The 21894-nt window shown below is 38.8% G+C and overlaps 1 protein-coding gene across 5 annotated transcripts in view; it reads right to left on the bottom strand.

Annotated features, from left to right (window-relative positions):
- Positions 1–21894, bottom strand: part of RABEP1 (rabaptin, RAB GTPase binding effector protein 1) — a 119905-nt gene that overhangs the window by 68096 nt on the left and 29915 nt on the right. For 2 of the 5 annotated variants that reach the window (XR_010318439.1, XM_023556333.2), the window contains exons 1-2: positions 17533–17779; positions 9398–9526 (exon numbers count right to left, since the gene is read on the bottom strand). The exons of 1 other annotated variant lie outside the window; for it this stretch is intronic. Coding sequence is in view for 2 of the 4 variants with exons in the window: in XM_023556333.2 (XP_023412101.1) it covers positions 9398–9526; positions 17533–17629 (226 nt within the window). In the remaining 2 variants the exon portion in view is untranslated. Of the gene's footprint in view, positions 1–9397; positions 9527–17532; positions 17780–21894 lie in introns of those variants that run through there. 2 more of the 5 variants (XM_064271630.1, XM_023556334.2) reach the window with 2 other exon arrangements.

Raw genomic sequence — 21894 nt, forward strand, 5'->3', positions numbered from 1 at the left:
TTTCCAAGATTTCTAATAGCTTTTAATTATTTTTTGTTTTATATATTTATTTTACTTTCATTCCATACCTAAGGGCAAACTTATGGCACCTGACCCAAAAGTATCTTCCTAAACTTAGCTTTTCACTATTAAAATTCGGGTTAGCTAGCATCAGAGCTTTATATAAATTATGACCGTGTACAAAGTTCTTTTAAACACCACTAGGAAATTTCACTGCCTTTCTGATGATTAACATGAGCTCTATTTCTACTAAACCAAAAACCAAACTTGCTGCTGTCGAGTCTATTCCAACTCACAGCAACCCTATAGCACAAAGGATTTCTACTAGTTTTCCTTCAAACTGAGAACTCTATGGCCTTTGATTTGCTGCCTCATGTAATAAGCTCTGAATTACTGCGCAAGACTCGGGCTTCCAAAACACAAACACTAATGCTTTGGACAAGTTATATATTCAAGTTGGTTAAAGAACATTAAATCAGAAAATACTTTCTTCCTTTACCTTGATTATGTTGTGCTGACTGACTTCCCCCATGTGACAGAGTGGGAGAGAAATGTAGGACAAAATTCAAACTCATAAATAAGACCAGACTTACTGGTCTGATAGAGACTGGTGGAACCTCTGAGACTACAGCCCTTAGGCACCCTTCAAACTTGGAGCTGAAATAGGTCCTGGACATCACATTATAGCCATACAATACACAGGTCTATAAAATAACAATAACACCAGTGAGGAATGTAGTACACCTCAGAACAATCTACAATATGAAACCTAATAAAGGGCAGCATTTGCCCACAAGCAAAGTTCTGAAGAACGGTAGGGGTAGAAAAGCTGGGCAAATGGACACAAAGGGAACCCAGAGTGGAAGAGGGGAGAGTGCTGATACATTCAGGGGTTTGCAGCCAATGTCAGGAAACAAGCTGTGTATAAACTGTTGAATGGGAAACTAATTTGCACTGAGAACTTTCACAAATGCACTGAAAACAATCAAATGTTAAAAAAAAAGAAAATACTTTCTTCACAGTCAACAGGAAAATAACAAAACTTTTAGAAATATTTATGACATTGCCAGTTAGAGTCAGTTGGGAAAGGAATGGTAAGGCAAGAACAAGCAATAAGAGGAATCAAAAAGGAAATATCTTTTTATTAGCATCAATCATTACTGTTTGCTCTTATATTTCAGCTATTCTCCAAATAAATGCAAGCACAGCTATTATAACACCAAGCAAAAACTGTTCCTAATGGGAAAATTACTAATAGTTAAGACTTCTAGGATTACCTTCACCTGTTTCCCTAAAAGATAAAGACTGCTGAGCACATCAAAACCATGATTTACACTATTATCACCCATGACAATCATATGAAACTAGGCTACATACTTCATAGTAGATAAAATAATATAAACTGCTGCTTAGAGGACATCTTTCAACTTGATTCTTAGTATGATACAGGCAAATAACCAAGACAGAAACTAAAACAACAGCATTATCTTTTACACACTATGCATTTTCTTTATAAAAAAACCACCAAAAACTCTAAAAAAAGGATCACAGTATTCCTTTTGAAATTTTGTAAAAAATTACCTCAACTGTTCTCTATGGCCGGTATAAGTTTATTGAGGACCTCAGACAACAAAGACACAATAGTACATATCCAGATTATTTACAGACTCTACAAAACAACCTAGCTTCCTCAACAAAATAGCAACAAAGTAAACAATTTTAAAACAGCAAGTAGTTTTGTTTTTTTTTTTAACTAACCCACATTATAAGCTGTTTAATTCGGAAATATAAAATCATAATTGACAACGTATTTCAGAAAGAAGTTGTTTTTGGTCATTTTCATTTTTTCGGAATTTTACAGAAGAGTCAGTTTTATATTTTCAAAGAAGAAAATACAAAAACGAAGGAAACTAACAGCTTTATTTAGGAACAGAGACAAACAGGAAGCAAAACAGACAGACACTGGACAAGGTTAACTTGACTTTACTGCATAAGACAGGGAAAGAAGACTGTAGATACAGACAACCAAACTACAGAATTACTGCCGTAAGAGGTGATGGAAAAAGATGTCATTAGCCAGTATCATATCGAGTTTGAACTGGTAATCAGAGGAAATGCTGCCATGACCCATACATATACATTAAATACATTACAAGTCATCTTGACAAGGATACACCATTGCACAGAATTTAAAGCGGTGCCTTAGGTTAATTCACCAGGCGCACCTTGGAAACTCTATGGGGCAGTTCTACTCTGTCCTATAGGTATGTCAATTCAGGGTTAAAATAAACTTAAAAAGAGAGAGGTTAACAAGCACATCTTGAGGAACTAGAAAGAAGTTATTTCTCATGGCACTGAATATACATCCAAACAGTGATGATACTGTGCAAAATGTATTATCTATCTCAGGAGACTATATTTTACATTCATCCTAACCTCCACAGTGTCTTGCAGAGTGCCACCATGCCTAGACAGGAACACCAGCTTTCCCAAATCCCTGCCAGCCTATTCAAGAACAAAATAAGAGTAGGAAATAGCACTCCTGCAAGTCATGAGAAAACAGAACTCCCACCCCATACCACATCAGTAAGTCTTTCCAAGCCAGAGCCGAATTCTGTGAGGCCTAAGAATCTTCCAACCTACACAACAGTGGCTTTCAAATTTTTGACCACAATTCACAGCAAAAAATACACTTTACATCACAACCCTATCCAGGAAAATTTGTGCCACTCTACTTACTTAACCTTACCACGTGGAATGTACTTTTATTTTCCATTTTACTCCTTTTCTTAAACTGCTGATCACCACCATTAAATTGTGTTACCCATCAATGGGAGAGTATGAATAGTTTGTAGTTTGAATGACACCACTCCAGAGCACTGGCCTTCCAACTGGGCTACATGGATTCCTGGGTGTATTAAAAGGTTTTCCAAGGGATTCATAGGCACGTAGAGTTTTAAAGGAATTAACTAGATCCCAAACTTTCAAAAATATTCTTTCCTAAATAAGAAGAGTGTTTTGGTGTAGATTCTCTTTCTCCACCTCCCCTTTCATATTCACCCTTTCTCCCACTTAACAAAAGCAAGGTTTTTCATCATCCTGAGTTTTACGACGATTCACTGCCCTGCTGTGTAATAATTCCTCCGTGGTATCAAACCAGTGGAACAATTCAAACTATCAGTGCCGGTAATAAAAAAGCGACTAATAACTTGCCAACAACTCTCTCAGCAGATCAGGTGGTTGCAAAGCCTTTGCTTTCAACAGAATTGAAGGAAGACCTAATTTGAGTTGTAAGCCAATGGAATAAAAAGGTTTTATAAGATAGAGCACTATGTAATTTAATATATAATTCAGAAAGAGTTAAGAGAATTGAGTAATAATTGCTATACTAAAATTTCTTCTATTTCCATCTACTAACTTATGAAACCAAGGGTTCTCAGCACTTAAAGCTATTAAAAGCAACAACAAATAGAACTGATGCTAAAATCTATCTTGTTTAAGCAGTAAATAATACTCATCCAGAGATTAATGAATTAATTGGGATGGAGGCCCAATACACCTCATAATATCTGCATTTCCGATCCTCTTTATATTTTAATAATTCTTAAACGTGTAAAATATTTACTTTTAACAACGTTGTTGTTGTTGCTGCTGTTGTTGTTAGGTGCAGTCAAGTCGGTTCCCACTCATAGAGACCCCATGCACAACAGAACGAAACACTGCCCAGTCCTGCACCATCCTCACAATTGTTGCTATGTTTGAGCCCATTGTTGCAGCCACTGTGTCAACCCATCTCGTTGAGGGTCTTCCTCTTTTTCGCTGACCCTCTACTTTACCAAGCATGATGTTCTTCTCTAGGGACTGATCCTTCCTGATTACATGATCAAACTATATGAGATGTAGTCTTGCCATCCTTGCTTCTAGGGAGCATTCTGGCTACACTTCTTCCAAGACAGATTTTTTCGTTCTTTTGGCAGTCCATGGTATATTCAATATCCTTCTCCAACACCACAATTCAAAGATGTCAATTGTCCAGCTTTCGCATGAGTTATATGGCGAACGAAAACACCATGCCTTGGGTCATGCACACTTAGTCCTCCAGGTGACATCTTTGCTTTTCAGCACTTTAAAAAGGTCTTTTGCAGCAGATTTTCCCAACACGTCTTTTGATTTCTTGACTGCTGCTTCCATGGCTGTTGATCATGGATCCAAGTAAAATGAAATCCTTGACAACCTCCATCTTTTCTGTTTATCATGATGTTGCTTACTGGTCCAGTTGTGAGGATTTTTGTTTTCTTTATGTTGAGGTGTAGCCCATACTGATGGCTGTGGTCTTTGATCTTCATCAGTAAGTGCTTCAAGTCCTCTTCACTTTCTGCAAGGCTGTGTCATCTGCATCACACAGGTTGTTAATGAGTCTTCCACCAATCCTGATGTCCCATTCTTCTTCACATAGTCCAGCTTCTCGAATTATCTGCTCGGCATCCAGATTGAATAGGTATGGTGAAAGGATACAACCCTGATGCACACTCTTCCTGACTTTAAACCACGCAGTATCCCTTTGCTCTGTCTGAACAACTGCCTCTTGATCTATGTACAGATTTCTATACACACAATTAAGTGTTCAGGAAGTCCCATTCTCCGCAACATTATCCATAATTTGTTATGATCCACACAGTTGAACGCCTCTGCAGAATCAATAAAACACAGGTAAACATCTTTCTGGTATTCTCTGCTTTTAGCCAGGATCCATCTGACATCAGCAGTGATATCCCTGGTTCCATGTCCTCTTCTAAATCCGGCTTGAATTTCTGGCAGTTCCCTGTCGATAAACTGCTGCAGCCGCCTTTGAGTGATCTTCTGCAAAATTTTGCTTCCATGTGGTATTAATGATACTGTTCAATAATTTCCACATTCGGTTGGATCACCTTTCTTGGGAAGAGGCATAAATATGAATCTCTTCCAGTCGGTTGGCCAGGTACCTGTCTTCCGAGTTTCTTGGCATAGAAGAGTGAGCACTTACAGTGCTTTATCTGTTTGTTGAAACATTTCAATTGGTATTCCATCAACTCCTGGAGCCTTGTTTTCTGCCAATGCCTTCAGTGCAGCTTGGACTTATTCCTTCAGTGCCATCAGTTCCTGATCATATGTTACCTCCTGAAATGGTTGAACATCGACCAATTCTTTTTGGTATATAGTGACTCTGTGTATTCCTTCCATCTCATTTTTGATGCTTCCTGCGTCGTTTAATATTTTCCCTGTATAATCTTATAGTACTGCAATTCGAGGATTAAATTTTTTCTTCAGTTCTTTCAGCTTGAGAAATGCCGAGCATGTTCTTTCCTTTTGGTTTTCTATCTCCAGGTCTTTGTACACATCATTGTAATACTTGGTCTTCTCGAGCTGCCCTTTGAAATCTTCTGTTCAGCTCTTTTACTTCATCATTTTTTCCTTTTGCTTTAGCTACCTGACGTTCAAGAGCAAGTTTCAGAGTCTCTTCCGACATCCGTTTAGGTCTTTTCTTTCTCGCCTGTCTTTTTAACGACCTCTTCCTTTCTTTATGTATGATGTCCTTGATGTCATTCCACAACTCACCTGGTCTTCTTTCTTCATTAGTGTTCTACGCATCAAATCTATTCTTGAGATGGTCTCTAAATTCAGGTAGGATGTACTCAAGGTCATACTTTGGCTCTCATGGACTTGTTCCACTTTTCTTCAGTTTCAACTTGAACTTCCATATGAGCAATTGATGGTCTGATCTTCAGACAGACCCTGGCCTTGTTCTCACTGATGATATTGAGCTTCTCCATAGTCTCTTTCCACAGATGTAGTTGAATTGATTCCTGTGTATTCCATCTGGCGAGGTCCAGGTGTATAGTCACTGTTTGTGCTAATGAAAAAAAGTATTTGCAATGAAGTCATTGGTCTTGCTAAATTCAATCATGCGATCTCCGGCATCATTTCTATTACCAAGTTCATATTTTTCAACTACCAATCCTTCTTTGTTTCCAACTTCCGCATTCCAATCACCAATAATTATCAGTGCATCCTGATTGCATGTTCGATCAATTTCAGACTATAGGAGCTGGTAAAAATCTTCCATTTCCTCATCTTTGGCTTTAGTGGTTGGTATGTGAATTTGAACAGTAGTCACATTAACTGGTCTTCCTTGTAGGCGTATAGATATTATCCTATCACTGACAGCATTGTATTTCAGGATAGATTTTCAAATGTTCTTTTTGATGATGAATGCAACATCATTCCTCTTTAAGCTGTCATTCCCAGCACAGTAGACCATATAATTGTCCGGTTCAAAACAGCCAACTCCAGTCCATTTCAGCTCACGAATGCCTAGGTTATCGATGCTTATGCATTCCATTTCATTTTTGAGAATTTCCAATTTTCCTAGATTCATACTTTGTACATTCCAGGTTCCGATTATTAATGGATGTTTGCAGCTATTTCTTCTCATTTTGAGTCGTGCCACATCAGCAAATGATGGTCCCCAAAGCTTGACTCTATCCACATCACTAAGGTCAACTCTATTTTGAGGTGGCAGCTCTTGCCCAGTCATCTTTTGAGTGCCTTCCAACCTTAAGGGCCCATCTTCTGGCACTGTTATCAGACAATGTTCTGCTGCTATTCGTAAGGTTTTCACCGGCTACTTCTTTTCAGAAGTAGACTGCTGGGTCTTTCTTCCTAACCTTAATCTGGAAGCTCAGCTGAAACCTGTCCACCATGGGTGACCCTGCTGGTATTTGAATACCAGTGGCATAGCTTCCAAGCATCACACCAACACACAAGCCCACACAGTACAACAAACTGACAGACATAACAGTATTCAATTATTTACTTTTAATAACAGTAACGATAACTCAATGTAGAAGAAATTTGCATGCATATTTTGGTTGCACAGATGCATCACCAAAAATTTTTTAAAGGTTCTCAAGCATAAAATACTGCTTTAGGCCAGTGGTTCTCAAAGTGTGGTTTCTGAACCAGTAGCATCAGCACTACCTGGTAAACTGCTAGATCCCCACAATGGAGAAAAAAAAAAAAAATCCATTGTTGTCAAGTCGATTCTGACTCATCGTGACCCTATAAGACAGAGTAAGACTGCCCCAAAGGGTTTCCAAGGAGCAGTTGGTGGATTTGAACTGCTCATCTTTTGGTTAGCAGCTGATCTCTTTACTATGCCACCAGGGCTCCAGATCCCACCAACAGACCTAGAAAATCAGACACCTTAGGGGTAGGGCCCAGCAATCTTTGTCTTAACAAACTCTCCAGGTAATTCTGATGTACACTCAGGTTTGAGAATCACTGTTTTAGAATAAAATCCTGAGGGAGATATAAAAAAAGAACAATGCAAGGAGGAAAAACGTACAAATGTTCTGCTTAAAAAACTTGTTCACGTATTTTTTGTCAAATATACTTAAGTGTATATTAAGTTACCATGATATTTTGATTCCACTGAATATGTTTAAAAGTGTGAAGTTTTAATTTAAAACACCAGTATTGACAATGACAGAATTTAGATCCTTATCTACATTAATGTTTGAGAGTCACTGGTCTAGACTGGAAACCCTGGTGGCATAGTGGTTAAGTGCTATGGCTGCTAACCAAAAAGGTCAGCAGCTCGAATCCACCAGGTGCTCTTACAAACCCTGTGGGGCAGTTCTACTCTGCCCTACAGGGCCACTATGATTCAAAATCGACTTGATGGCAATGGGTTTGGTTTGGTTGGTTTCGATCTAGACTAGAGCAAAGCCTGTGCATCTGAATCACCTGGCAGGCTTGTTAGAACACAGGTTGTTGAACCCTATTCCTGGAGCAGAGTCTCTGACTCAGTAAGTTTAGGGTGGAGGCTGACAATTTGCATTTCTAACAAGTTTCCCAGGTGATACTGATGCTGATATCCCAACAACACATTTTGAGAACCACTAGTCTAGGGCTGTAGAAATTATTTCCATATTTTCCCATGTCAATATCCAAAATGTAAATTGCTTCCCTGAGCCTTTGGATTAGGTTCCCCATGATATGCTTCATGCCTTATACAACTTCATTTTTAAACAACTCATCACCTGTGAGGGCTGGAACTCACCAGGACTGCTTTTTTTTTTCCAGGTTTCATACGTTTTCTACCTTTGACAGGGTGCAATCTTAGCACTTTTCCATTGCTCTCAACTAGTGGAAAATATTTGACTTTTCCTTCTCTGACAGGTTTCCACATTACATCAGGGTTCCAGCTTTTACAAGTTTCACTGTATCTGTTTTCTTCACTATTGTTCAAGTTCTGTGAGTTACAGAACCACATGAATCTTACTTCTGTACGCCCAGCACCTAAGCACAATGTCTGCTTCACCAAACCAAACCAAATCCACTCACATCGAGTCAACTCCAACTCATAGCAACCCCACAGGACAGAGAAGAGCTGCGCCACAGGTTTCTAAAGCTATAATCGCTGTGGAAGCAGACTGCCACATCTTTCTGCCACGGAGCGGCTGTTGGGTTTGAACCACCCACCTTTTGGTTAGCAGCCAAGTGCTTTAACCACTGTGCCACCAAGGCTCCTCTCTTTGCTTCATAAACCAAAAACCAAACCCATTGCCATCGAGTTGATTCCGACTCACAGAGACCCTATAGGACAGAGTGGAACTGCCCCATAGGGTTTCCAAGGAGCGGCTGGTAGATTCGAACTGTTAACCTTTCGGCTAACAGCCAAACACTTAACCACTGTACCACCAGGGCTCTTCATAAAACCAAACCCACTACATCAAGCCAATTCCAACTCAAAGCTACCCCACAGGGTTTCCAAGGCTGTAAATCTCTACAGAAGCAGACTGCGACATCTTTCTCCAGTGGAGGAGCTGGTGGTTTTGAATCACTGACCTTTTTGGTTAGGAATCAAACACCTTAACTACTGTACCACCAGTAGGTATTAAATAAATACTTATTAATAAATGAACATTTGTTGAATGAATTTCATGAAATGTCAGTTTTAATACAACATGACTGAAACTCCTATTAGAGAGATCTATCATCCTGGTTTGCCTGGAGACTGTCCCAGTTTTAGCACTGGAAGTCTCATGTCCCAGAATGCAGCCAACTATATTAAATATTGACATTAAGGTCAAAAGACAGGAAAAATCTGAACAACACATTTTTCAACTTGTTTTTCAATTCTATTCTTAACCCTAACCTCTGAATAGTATGTTTTTATGGTAACAGTGTAAATACAAATAAAATCAAGGTTTATTCAGTGATAAAATTAACACTGCACTACCAAGAAACCTGACATTTTAAGGCAGCTTTATTGTGTTTGTGTGTGTGCGTGTTGTGTGTGTGTGTGTGTGTGTGTGTGTGTGGATGGGGAAGTGAGGGGGACTTATGAACTTACCCTCTTTAGCCAAATATAACTCCTTAAATTTTGCTCTCTTTTGATTAAATTCTTGCTCAAGCTGCTGCCTTGCACGTAAAAATTCTGCATTAATTTTTTCCAATTCTGCTACCCGTTGTTGAAGAGAAACTGAAGGAAAAAAAATACTGGTTAACAAACAATAATTTTTATTTTATAAATTAAGTTACAAGAATAAATCAGTATTCCAGCTAAGATTTCCATACATGAAAGAACTAGCCAAGCTTCTTCCAAAGATTCAATATGTTCTAGGAAATTCTAATTGAAAAAAAAAAAGAAAGTAACACACGACCATTAGACTTAATATACACGCTGTGAATGATTCATGTAGAGAGAAATGGCACATATACTAAGAATCACACTGGGCAAATTTCCCAGAAGACAGCTTCTAAAGCTCCTTTGTATAACTAACAGAATATCAAGCCATTTCTAGAGTTGTTAAATATTGGATTATTTGGGCTATTTATCCCACAAATGAACCCACTAACAATGTTGCTAGTTTCTGTTTCTCGCACATTAACAGCAAAATCTAATGGGTTCCCCAGCCTAATCATCTAATTTCAAAACAATCCATTAGCAGTACGGTGAAGTCATGATCAAAAACCCATTCACACAGACAGGCTACAGAACTGTGCATTCTGTATAAACTCATTACCTGGGTGATTATCTGGTTTTCGGATTAATCCTGATCATAGTATGCCAGGGATTAGGACACATTTACTTGACGGGCTCTACAATTTGGCCATAGCTGAATCAATGACTATCTAACCTAACTAAGCCCAGGAGCTCTTCTGGTTGATGCAGGGGATAGAAAGTCCAGAAGTCCAACCCTTTGAATTCTTCCTCTGCCCAAACAGCAACCCAGCCATAAAGCTATAACCTTAATCCCTCCTCCAGGGTATACCTATTAGCATCAATCAGCCAGTGCCTAATTACTACCTAGGTCAACAGAGGTCCCAATTCCCTACTAGAAGCCACCCTCAGATAAATAAAGATTTGTCTACAATTTTAACCATGATTTGATATTATCTCTGAAGGCCCTCTCCCTCCAACACATTACTCAGTTTAATTGAGAGCTCATTTTATAATGCATAGAAAAAAACCTGGAAAAATACACCAGTGATTTATCAATAAAACCAAAAACCAAACTCGCTGCCCTGCGCCATTGAGTTGATTCCAACACGTATCAACCTTATAGGTAATAGAATTATGACTGATTAATTTATTCTACGTGCTTTTCAAATTTCTCCAGTATTTTCAAATATACACAGTAAGCGTATATACCCCTTTGACAATAAGCAAGGAGCTAACACCAATGTATGTTCATTCCCATGACATCCCCAGACCAGCCTCACTAAAGATTTAACAGTATCTATACAATCCACAGGAAACCTGGTGGAGTCGCGGTTAAGTGCTATGGCTGCTAACCAAAAGGTCAGCAGTTTGAATCCACCAGGCACTTCTTGGAAACTCTATGCGGCAGTTCTACCCTGTCCTATAGGGTCACTATGAGTTGGAATTGACGCAAAGAGTTTGGTTTTTGGTTTTATACAATCCAGGTGGCGTAATGGTTGAGAGCTCGGCTGCTAACCTAAAGGTTGGCAGTTCAAATTCAACAGCCACTTCTTGGAAAGCCTATGGGGCAATTCTCTGTCCTATGGAGTCACTATGAGTCAAAACTGACTCAACAGCACCCAAAACAACAACACTACAATCCATGGCAGAAAGTGGAAATGACTGCCATAGAGTTTCATATCATTAAGGGTAATGAGTCATTTTGAGGAGCAAACATCTAGGATCTTTAGATCAAAGTGAAGAATGACATCTGGTCGTCTGAACACTGCATAAGCTTTGGAGGAAAAAAGTGGTGAAGGAATCCACTGGAAGGGAAAATGTGCAGTTTATCTCATATATACCATCTGAAATCTTGAAGGATAGTCCAGAGGCTAAAAAATAAAAACACTATTACTATAGATCAAGCAACTTGTTTACTGTGCTATTTATTTCTGATGGTACTTTATTGTTCAAAATCCAATTGTTAAATATATTAAACAATTTTTTCTCTTAACAATTTAATAATACTGGCAGCTATTGAATACTGCAAGAGGTAGGAAAAAAGCCCTGGGAAATCAAGAAAGTAGAAAAGGCAAGATCCATCTGTTCTTACCCTTCTCTAATAGCCACTCCCCCACCTCACCCCTACCTTCCAACAATACACACACCATTCCTGCTATTCAGCCTAACAGTTAAATTTAGGAACTGAGGGTAATGAATCAATAAAAACTAAAATGCATTCCTTAAAATGCAGTCAAGATTAAGTGTGTGTTCACTACTCCCCAACCCCACCTGGCTCTGTCCCATTGTTTGGGCCTGAGCCACACCCACAGGGCTGGCTGGCTCTCTCCAGGCCTCAGTTTTCAATTCTAGGAATTGTGATCCCTTTGAGGGTGTACTGGCTAACTTCCTTATTCTCATCTTTTTTTTTTTTTAAATAAAAAATTTAACTAAATTTTAATTTAAAAATCTACCTCAAGTACTTCTAACATACTGCAATTCTGCAATACAGAAAGGCCAAAATATCCCCTTTTTATAAGAAGGCTTTTATTGTTGTATCTAGAAAAATCAATTCACCCTGCACAGGACAGCAGGAAAGCTTACAAATAAGCATATCCTTAATACATTACATTAGAAACCAAACACAAATCAAACTGGAAATAGCTCTCATCATACAAAACGTTACATTATTTTTCTAAGATGGTAACCAGCAGTTCACAATAATCACCTAATAGTTCACGTAGAAACTACTTAGCCTGGCATATGGAAAACTGTGATAAACGCTAGCTGTTATTATTAAACTACTGATGTTTATTTAATGAATAAAGAAACAAAGACAGAGTGATCAAGTGACTATGTATGTGGCTGTGAACACCAGAAGTCACTTCCAATCTCATGATCCTGACTCAGTTCCATGCTTAGACTTCCAGCTCATACCCTTCCCTCTGACCATGTGTCTTCATAGCTTCATGGACAAATTATTTAGTGTTAATGCCAGTTTTAAACAACACTAATCTTTCTGAAATTGAGTAGTTGAAAGCTATCAGTATACCAGCATTCATTAACCATTCCACACATGACATGTAATGTTACCTTCATCTGAATAATAAAAAGGGAAGAACTAATTTACTTAACAGCTGCTTGACATCCAAAGGGAAAAACTACCACATCACTTACTCAAAACGTCTAAATTAAGCAACAGCAATACAGAAAGAAAGGAAAAAGGATACAGTAAATAAATGAATGTCATAACTTATTTTAAGCCCAGGCTGTGTCCTACCAGTGCATTCCCCTAACAAAGAAAACACTGCAATAAATGTGACGAGACATAAGCAGTAAGAGAAAAATAAAGCAGTCTAGGTTGAATTTCACTACAAACGGAATCTTTTTGTTTAGGATGTTCAAGACCCAAGAAAACACCTATTTCAAGTAATATTAAGTAGAACATAATTAATTCCAGTGTAACAAATGAGTCGGAATCAACTCGACGGCAGTGGGTGGTGGTGGTGGTGGTAGTGGAACAAAATCTAAACAGTTCCTGAAATTGAGAAGACTTAACTTGTGTATCAGGTTTTAAATTGAAACTATTAAGTCTGGTAGGTGTATCCATTCAATGGAATAATATCAAGCCAAATAAACTGTATTAGATAAAAATAACAAGATACAAATTTACAGCACAATACGACCTATGCAAAATTACACAGGGAAAAATGGAAAGAATATGCAAAATTATATTGAGTGATCGCTTCTCTGAACCAAAGGGGAGTTAAAAGGATCAACTATGCAGGTTGGATTTAAATTAAAAAGTGAAATGTTTGACCTCATTCATCTTTTTACCTCTTTTTTTAAGTAATTTTTTGTTGTTGAATACACAGCAGAATATATACCAATTCAATAATTTCTACATGTACAATTCAGAGACACTAATTACATTCAATTTGTGCAACCATTCTCACCCTTCTTTTCCAAATTGTTCCTCCCCCATTAGCATAAACTCACTGCCCCCTAAGCTTCCTATAGCCTTTGAAGTTGCCGTTGGCACTGTGCTATTTATTTCTACTACGCAGCTACCGTAGTCAAACAACCTGGTACTGGTACAATGACAAACACATACACGAATGGAATAGAACTGAGAACCCAGAAATAAATCCATGCACCTAGGGACACCTGATCTCTGACAAAGGGTCGAAGTCCATTAAATGGGGAAGAGATAGTCTCTTCAACAAATGGTGCTGGCAAAACTGGATATCCAGTTGCAGAGAAATGAAGTAGTATACATATCTCACCCCACAAAAATTAGTTCAAAATGGATCAAAGACCTAAATGTAAAACCTAAACCTATAAAAGTTCATGAAAGAAAACACAGAGACAACACAAGAGGCCCTAACTTATGGCATAAATAGAGTATCAAGCATAACTAAAAACACACAAACTCCAGAAGATAAACTAGATAAACAGTACCTCCTAAAATTTAAATACTTACGCTTATCAAAAAACTTTTTCAAAGGAGTGAAAAGAGAACTTACAGACTGGGGAAAAAGTCTTCAGCAACGACATATCTGATAAAGGTTTAATCTCTAAAATATACAGGAAATTTCAACAACTCAGCAATGAAAAGTCAAGCAACCCAATCACAAAATGGGCAAAGGACATGAACAGGCACTTCACCAAAGAGGACATTCAGGCAGCCAACAAATACATGAAAAGATGTTCTTGATCATTATCCATTAGTGAGATGCAAATCAAAACCTCGATGAGTTACACACCTCACCCCTGCAAGAACGGCACCAATCAAAAAATCAGAAAATGATAAATGCTGGTGAGGTTATGAGGAGATTGGAACTCTCATACGCTACTGGTGGGAATGTAAAATGGCACAACTACTATGGAAAACAATATTGTGCTTCCTTAAAAAGCTAAAAATAGAAATATCATATGATCCAGCAATCTCACTCCTGGGAATATATCCTAGGGAAAGGAGAGCTGTCACACAAATAGACATATGCACACCCATGTTCATTACAGCATTATAGCAAAAAGATGAAACAACCTAAGTGCCCATCAACAGATGAGTGGATAAACAAATTATAGTACATACACACAATACTATGCAATGATAAAGAACGATGATGAATCTGCAAAACACCTCACCATACGGGTGAATCTGGAGGACTTAATGCTGAGTGAAATAATTCAATTACAAAAGGACAAATACTGTGTTATAAGACTACTACTATGAAAACTCACGAAAAGGTTTACATACAGAAAGAAACAATCTTTGATGGTTATGAGGAAGGAGAGAGGTTGGGAGGGGAAATCACTAACTAGATAGTAGACACCTGTTAACTTGGTGAAGGGAAAGATAGCACACAATATAGGCGAAATCAGCACAACCTGACCAACGCAAAGGAAAAAACTTAGAGGAACAAAAGAAAAAAAAAAGAGGCAACCATAGTAAATACTACAGCATATACAACCCCACAACAACAGTAAAAACAGATAACCTACAAGCAGATACATGGACAAAAAAAAAAAAAAAAAATTTTTTATACACTAAATAGGGGAAGGTGGGCATACAAAAGTATACCCACATACACATATAGGCTAGACTGGACATTTTTACATACATATTTATATGTATAGCATGTATATTCATATATATGATAGCATACAAAGGGTGCACAGTCATAGAAGCCTCCTAAACACACCCAAATACCTTGAGGGATCAAGTTACTGGGGCTGAGTGCTGGGGACCATGGTCTTGAGGGACATTTAGGTCAACTGTCACAACACAGTTCAAAAAGAAAATTTTCTACATTCTACTTTGGTGAGTAGCGTCTGGGGTCTTAAAAACTTCCAAGTGGCTATCTAAAGTATATCTATTGGTTCCATTCTGTCCAGAGCAAAGGAGAATGAAAAAAAAAACAAGACACAAGGAAAATATCAGTTCAAAGGATTAATGGACCACACGAACCACAGCCTCCATCAGCCTGAGCCCGTAACTAAACAGTGCCCAGCTACCACCACCGACCACTCTGACAGGGATCACAATAGGGGGTCCTGGATGGTGCAGGAGAAAAATGCAGAACAAAATTCAAACTCACAAAAAAGACCAAACTTGCTTGTCTGACAGAGACTGGAGAAACCCCCAAGACTACGGCCCCTCGATACCCTTCTAACTTAGAACTAAAGCCACTCCAGAAGTTTATCTTTCAGTTAAGATTAGACAGACCTATAAAACAAATAATACACATGAGGAACATGCTTCTTAGATCAATCAAGTATAAGAGACCAAATGGGCAACACCTGTTCAAAAGCAAAGACAGAAGGCAGGAAGGGACAGGAAAACTGGACGAATGGAAACGTGGAAACTGGGATGGAAAGGTGGAGAGTGCTGACACATTATGGGGATTGCAGCTAATGTCAAAAAAACAATTTGTGTATAAAATTTTGAATAAGAAACTGATTTGCTCTGTAAACTTTCAACCAAAGCACAATAAAATTTAAAATATACTGGTTTTTATTTTATATATATAAACCAAACCAAACCCAGTACCGTCAAGTTGATTCTGACTCATAGCAACCCTATAGGACAGAGTAGAACTGCCCCATAGTTTCCAAGCAGCGCCTGGCGGATTCGAACTGCCGGCCCTTTGGTTAGCAGCAGTAGTACTTAACCAGTATGCCACCAGGGTTTCCTCTCTCTATATACACATACAGAGAGACACACATATAGATATAAAACAGACCGCAATACTCAAGGCAGACATTCATACTAATTAAGTTAAACTACTGTTTGGTTTAAAGAAGACATCAGGGGATATTTTTGGTTTAAGGTTTAAAGATAATCTCAGGGCAACGGTTCCTAGGGTTCATCCAGCCTCAATGGCTCCAGAAACATGGATTCCATGACAAATTGAAATTCTGATCTGTATTTTCCCCCTTTTGACCCAGATTCTTCTATAGAATCTTTGATAAAAACACTCAGTAATGGCAGCTGGGAACCATCCAGTTCTTCTGGTCTCATGGCAAAGGAGGTAGTTGTTCACAGAGGAATTAGACATGCATTCCATTTCTTCCTCCTATTCCTGACTCTCCTATTCTTCCTCTGTTGCTCCAGGTGAATAGAGACCAATTGTTGTACTTTGGGTGGTCTCTTGTAAGCTTTTAAGATCCCAGGCACTAGTAAGAAACTAAGAATATAGAACAGATGCACTAAATACAGTATTAGGCCAATTAACTGGGATGTCCCATAAAACCATGACCCTAACCCTCCAAACCAAGAAATCAAATCCTATGAGGTATTTGGTTGTACTGCCTCAGCAGCTTTTTGTTGTTGTTGTTATATATACATATATCACACTTTTGCTAATTCAACTTTTTACAGGTATACAACTTATTGACACCAATTACATTGATCGGCTGTGCACCCCTTCATTAATGTGAATCTTCCATCACCATAAACACAAACTCAGTGCTCCATAAGCAATGACCACTTCTTCCCCTCTCCCTCTCACCTCTGGTAACCACTAATAAACATTGGTCTTTATACATGTGCCTGTTCTTGTCTTTTTAATGTAAGTAAGTTCATATAATATTTGTCCTTTTATAACTGACTTAATTCACTCAGCAAAATGTCTTCAAGCTCCATTCATGGCAGGGCCAAGACGGTGGAGCAGTCGGATACTTCCTGCGGTCCCCCTCCAAAAAAAGTGAATCGATTATATATGACAATCTAGGAGTCCTGAACATCAAAGGCGAAGTTGAGGAATCAGCCCGAACAGCATGGGGAGGAGAAATGGTTCAGAAGCAGCAAGGAGTTCCCAAACATGACCCAGTGGGAACTGCAACCTGCAGGCTGGATTGCCTGGTGTGTGCGGTGAGGCAAGCAATGGCTCTGGGATGCTTCTTCCACATCAAAAGAGACCAAGTGGCGGCAAGTCTACTCATAGCTCAGAACCAGTTAAAAGTGGCGCTCAATCAGCAAAAGATAAGTACATGCGTCTAACCTATCACGTGGCTCAAAGAACACCCCCTTTGGGAAGAACCTCTCTCCCATTTACCTGCTCCCTTCCTGCTCTGCACCAGGTCCTGGGCTGGCTTCAGCAATTGCCATGTCCCCTGGGCCGGAAATAGGACCCACTGCGTGCCGTGAGCCATTCTCCCAGCTTTGGAGAGAAAACAAATTAACAAACAGGAAAAAATAATCTGCCAGCTCCCCTAAGCCAGGAACTCAGGCAGACACAGACTCTTTGCCTAGGCACAGGCATAAGAGGTCCATGGACTTTGAAGGCCTTTCACCCTGCACAGACTTGAGTGCGCCCATTTCAACAGCGTAGGCCCACATTAGCACATTACAACAGGGTATATACCTGAAGTCTATTTTCAACTGTATAAGCTATAAGGTGGAGTAGCAGATTCATGACATTTTATACCACCCTACCCACTAAGCAGGGTCATCCCTACCCACATCAGAGGCCTAAGGACTGGTGGCCCCACCCACGCCACCTAGCCACCCATGACAGGGGTCCAAGAATAAGTGGTGCCTCCCAGTCCTTACAGCCCACAGCATTGGGTGCCCATAGTCTAGCTGCAAAACCCACCCACCTACATGCTCTAGGGAACAGGGACACACTTTCCTTCCAGACATTCAGGGGCAGCCATCAGCCTCTGGCCTTGCTCAGCACATGACCTCCTACTACAGCGAGACACCTGCGCCTACTCCAATCACCCCTGCCTGTGTAGGGCTGTAGGTGAGAGCCTGCACCACATACTTTGTGACCAACTACCTGGACACCCGAGCTCAATTTATACAAGAAAAGTAAAAGGACTCCTGGGCTCACATACCTAGTAACAGCTCTAACCACATGGTGGCAAGACACAAGAGCTTCCAAGGCACCAGAAATCAAACTAGCTCACATGACCAGCCTATTTGGGCACTGCAAAGTAAGAAGCTAGGACACAGTAAGCAAACACAAATACAGTAACTTACTGATGGCTCAGAGACAAAAGTCAATATCAAATCACAAAAAGAGGCAGACCATGATGGCTTCAGCAAGCTCCCAAAACAAAGAATCAAGAAACATTCCAGAGGAAGAAAACTTTTTGAAAGTACCGCAGGTAGAATTTTAAAGATTAATGTACAGAGTTCTTCAAGAGATTAGGAAGGAGATCAGGCAAAATGCAGAACAAGCCAAGAAAACACACAGACAAAGCAATAGAGGAACTTAAGAAGGTTATACAAGAGCATAATGACAAATTTAATAAGCTGCAAGAATCCACAGAGAGACAGCAAACAGAAATCCAAAAGAACAATAAAATTTCAGAATTAGACAACTCAGTATAAAGTCACAGGACCAGAACTGAGGCAATGGAAGTCAGAATTAGTGAGACTGAAGATAAAGCACTTGACACCAACTTATTTAAGGCATAATCTGATAAAAGAACTTAAAAAAAAAAAAATGAAGAAACCCTAAGAATTATGTGGGCCTCTATCAAGAGGAATAACCTAAGAGTGACTGCAGTACCCGAACGGGGGGGTGGGGGGGGGGATAACAAAAAATACAGAGAGAATTGTTGAAGATGTGTTGGCAGAAAACTTCCCTAATATCATGAAAGATGAGAAGATATCTACCAAAGAAGCTCATCAAACCCCACACAAGGCAGATCCCAAAAGAAAATCACCAAGGCATATTATAATCAAACTTGCCAAAACCAAAGATAAAGAAAGAATTTTAAGAGCTGTTAGGGATAGACAAAGAGTCATCTACAAAGGAGAGTCAATAACGCTAAACTTAGACCCTCAGCAGAAACTATGCAGGCAAGAAGGCAATGGGATGATATATATTAAGTCTTGAAGGAAAAAAATTGCCAGCCAAGAATTATGCATCCAACTAAACTGTCTTTCGAATATGCCGGCAAAATTAGTGCAATTCCAGATAAACAGAAGTTTAGGGAATTTGTAAAAACCAAACCAAAATTACAAGAAATACTGAAGGGAGTCCTCCAGTTAGAAAATCAAAAACATCAGATAACAACCCAAGACCAGAATACAGGACAGGCAGGAACCAGCTATTAACCCAGATAGGGGAGGCACAAATAAATCAAAGCTAAAACACTGAAAACAGGGAAAATAGAGATATCAGTACGTAAAACATGGTAATATTAAAAAAAAAAAAAAAAAGAGGGACTAAATAAGGCAGGAAACCCTGGTGGTGTAGTGGTTAAGTGCTATGGCTGCTAACCAAAAGATCAGCAGTTCAAATCCACCAGGCACTCCCTGGAAACTCTATGGGGCAGTTCTATCCTGTCCTATAGGGTCGCTATGAGTTGTAATCAACTCGACGGCAACTAGTTTTTTTTTTTTTTTTATTAAATAATGTAGTCATAGATCTTTCATATGGAGAGGAAATGAAGGCGAAATAAAGAAATAAAAGATTGGTTTAAACTCAGAAAAACAGAGGTAAATATTAAGGTAACCAAAAAGGAAACTAACAATCCTACATATCAAAAAAAAAAAAAAAAACATACTCAGCAAATACAAAATCAACAACAAAAAGGATGAAACAAAAAAAAAATTAAAAGACTCAGCACAGAAAACTAAGTGAAACAAAGAAACTGTCAACACCACACACACACACACACACAAAATACATCAAAATGACAGCACTAAACTCATACCTATCTATAATTACACTGAACATAAACGGACTAAGTATACCAATAAACAGAAAGAGTGGCAGAATGGATAAAAAAAACATGATCTGTCTATACGCTGCCTATAAGAGACACACCTTAGACTTAAAGACATAAACTAAAACTCAAAGGATGGAAAAAATATATCAAGCAAACAACAATCAAAAGAGTGGCAATATTAATGACAACATAGACTTTAAAATCCATCACAAAGGATAAGGACACTATATAATGATTAAAGGGTCAATACACCAGGAGGAAATAACCATAAAAAATATTTAAGCACCCAACAACAGGGTGCGTACATAAAACAAACTATCAGCATTGAAAACAGAAACAGACAGCTCCGCAACAATAGTAGGAGACTTCAACACACCGCTTTCAGTGATGCACAGAACATCCAGAAATAAGCTCAATAAAGACACAGATGATCTAAATGCCACAATCAACCAACTTGATCTCACAGACATATACAGCACACTCCACCCAACAGAAGCCAAGTATAGTTCCTTTTCCAATGTACATGGAACATTCTCCAGAATAGGCCACATATTGGGCCACAATGCAAGCCTTAAAAGAATCCAAAGCATCGAAATATTACAAAGCATCTTTTCTGACCATAAAGCCATAGAAGCAGAAATTAGTAACAGAAAAAGCAAGGACAAAAAATCAAACACATGGAAACGGAACACCACCTTGCTCAAAAACTACTGGGTTATAAAAGAAATTAAGAATGGAATAAAGAAATTCACAGAATCAAATGAGAATGAAAACACATACTACCAGAACCTTCGGGACGCAGCAAAAGCAGTGCTCAGAGGTCAATTTATAGCAATAAGTGCACACATCCAAAATGAAGAAAGGGCCAAAATCAAAACATTAACCCTACAAGCTCCATTCATGTTGTAGCATGTATCGGGACTTCATTTCTCTTTCTGGCTGAGTAGTATTCCATTGGACGCATGTACCACATTTTGGCTATTGTGAATAATGCTGCAATGAACACGTCTGTTAATGTCACTGCTTTCAAGCTCTTTAGGTGTATTCCTAGCAGTGGAATTACTGAGTGATACGGTAGATCTATTTTCAGTTTTTAGAGCAACTACCACGCTGTTTCCCAAAATGGCTGTACCGTTTTGCATTCCCACCAGCAACGGATAAGTGTTCCAATTTCCCCACATCCTTGCCAACATTTGTTATTTTGCTGTCTTTTTGTTTTGTTTTATCTTAGCCACCCCAACCCAGTAAACCCAGTGCCGTCGATTCAGACCTAGTGGGAGTGAAATTGTATGTCACTGTGGTTTTCATTTGCATATGATGGCTCATGTCACTGAACATCTTTTCATGTGTTTGTTGGCCATCCGAACATTCTCTTTGGTGAAATGTCCTTTGCTCATTTTTGAATAAGTTGTCTTTTTACTGTTAAGTTGTCCAAGTTTTATGTACATATTTTGGTTATAGATTCTTACCGAATATATGGTTTCCAAAGATACTCTCCCACTAGGTAGCTTATCTTTCCAGTTTTTTGGTAAAGTCTTTTGATGAACAAAAGTATCTGATTTCTATGAGGTCCCATTTATTTATTGTCTTTTGCTGTTCGTGCTTGCTTTGTATCAGATAATTCATTATTAAAAGCTAGGCCCGATAGCCTTGCCCCTGAAATTTCTTCGAAGAATTTTGTAGTTTTTCTTTAAGCTTTTTTTTCCTTTAGTTTAAATGGTTATAATTTT

This window comes from Loxodonta africana, chromosome 18 (genome assembly GCF_030014295.1).
Source record: "Loxodonta africana isolate mLoxAfr1 chromosome 18, mLoxAfr1.hap2, whole genome shotgun sequence".
Taxonomy (NCBI): domain Eukaryota; kingdom Metazoa; phylum Chordata; class Mammalia; order Proboscidea; family Elephantidae; genus Loxodonta; species Loxodonta africana.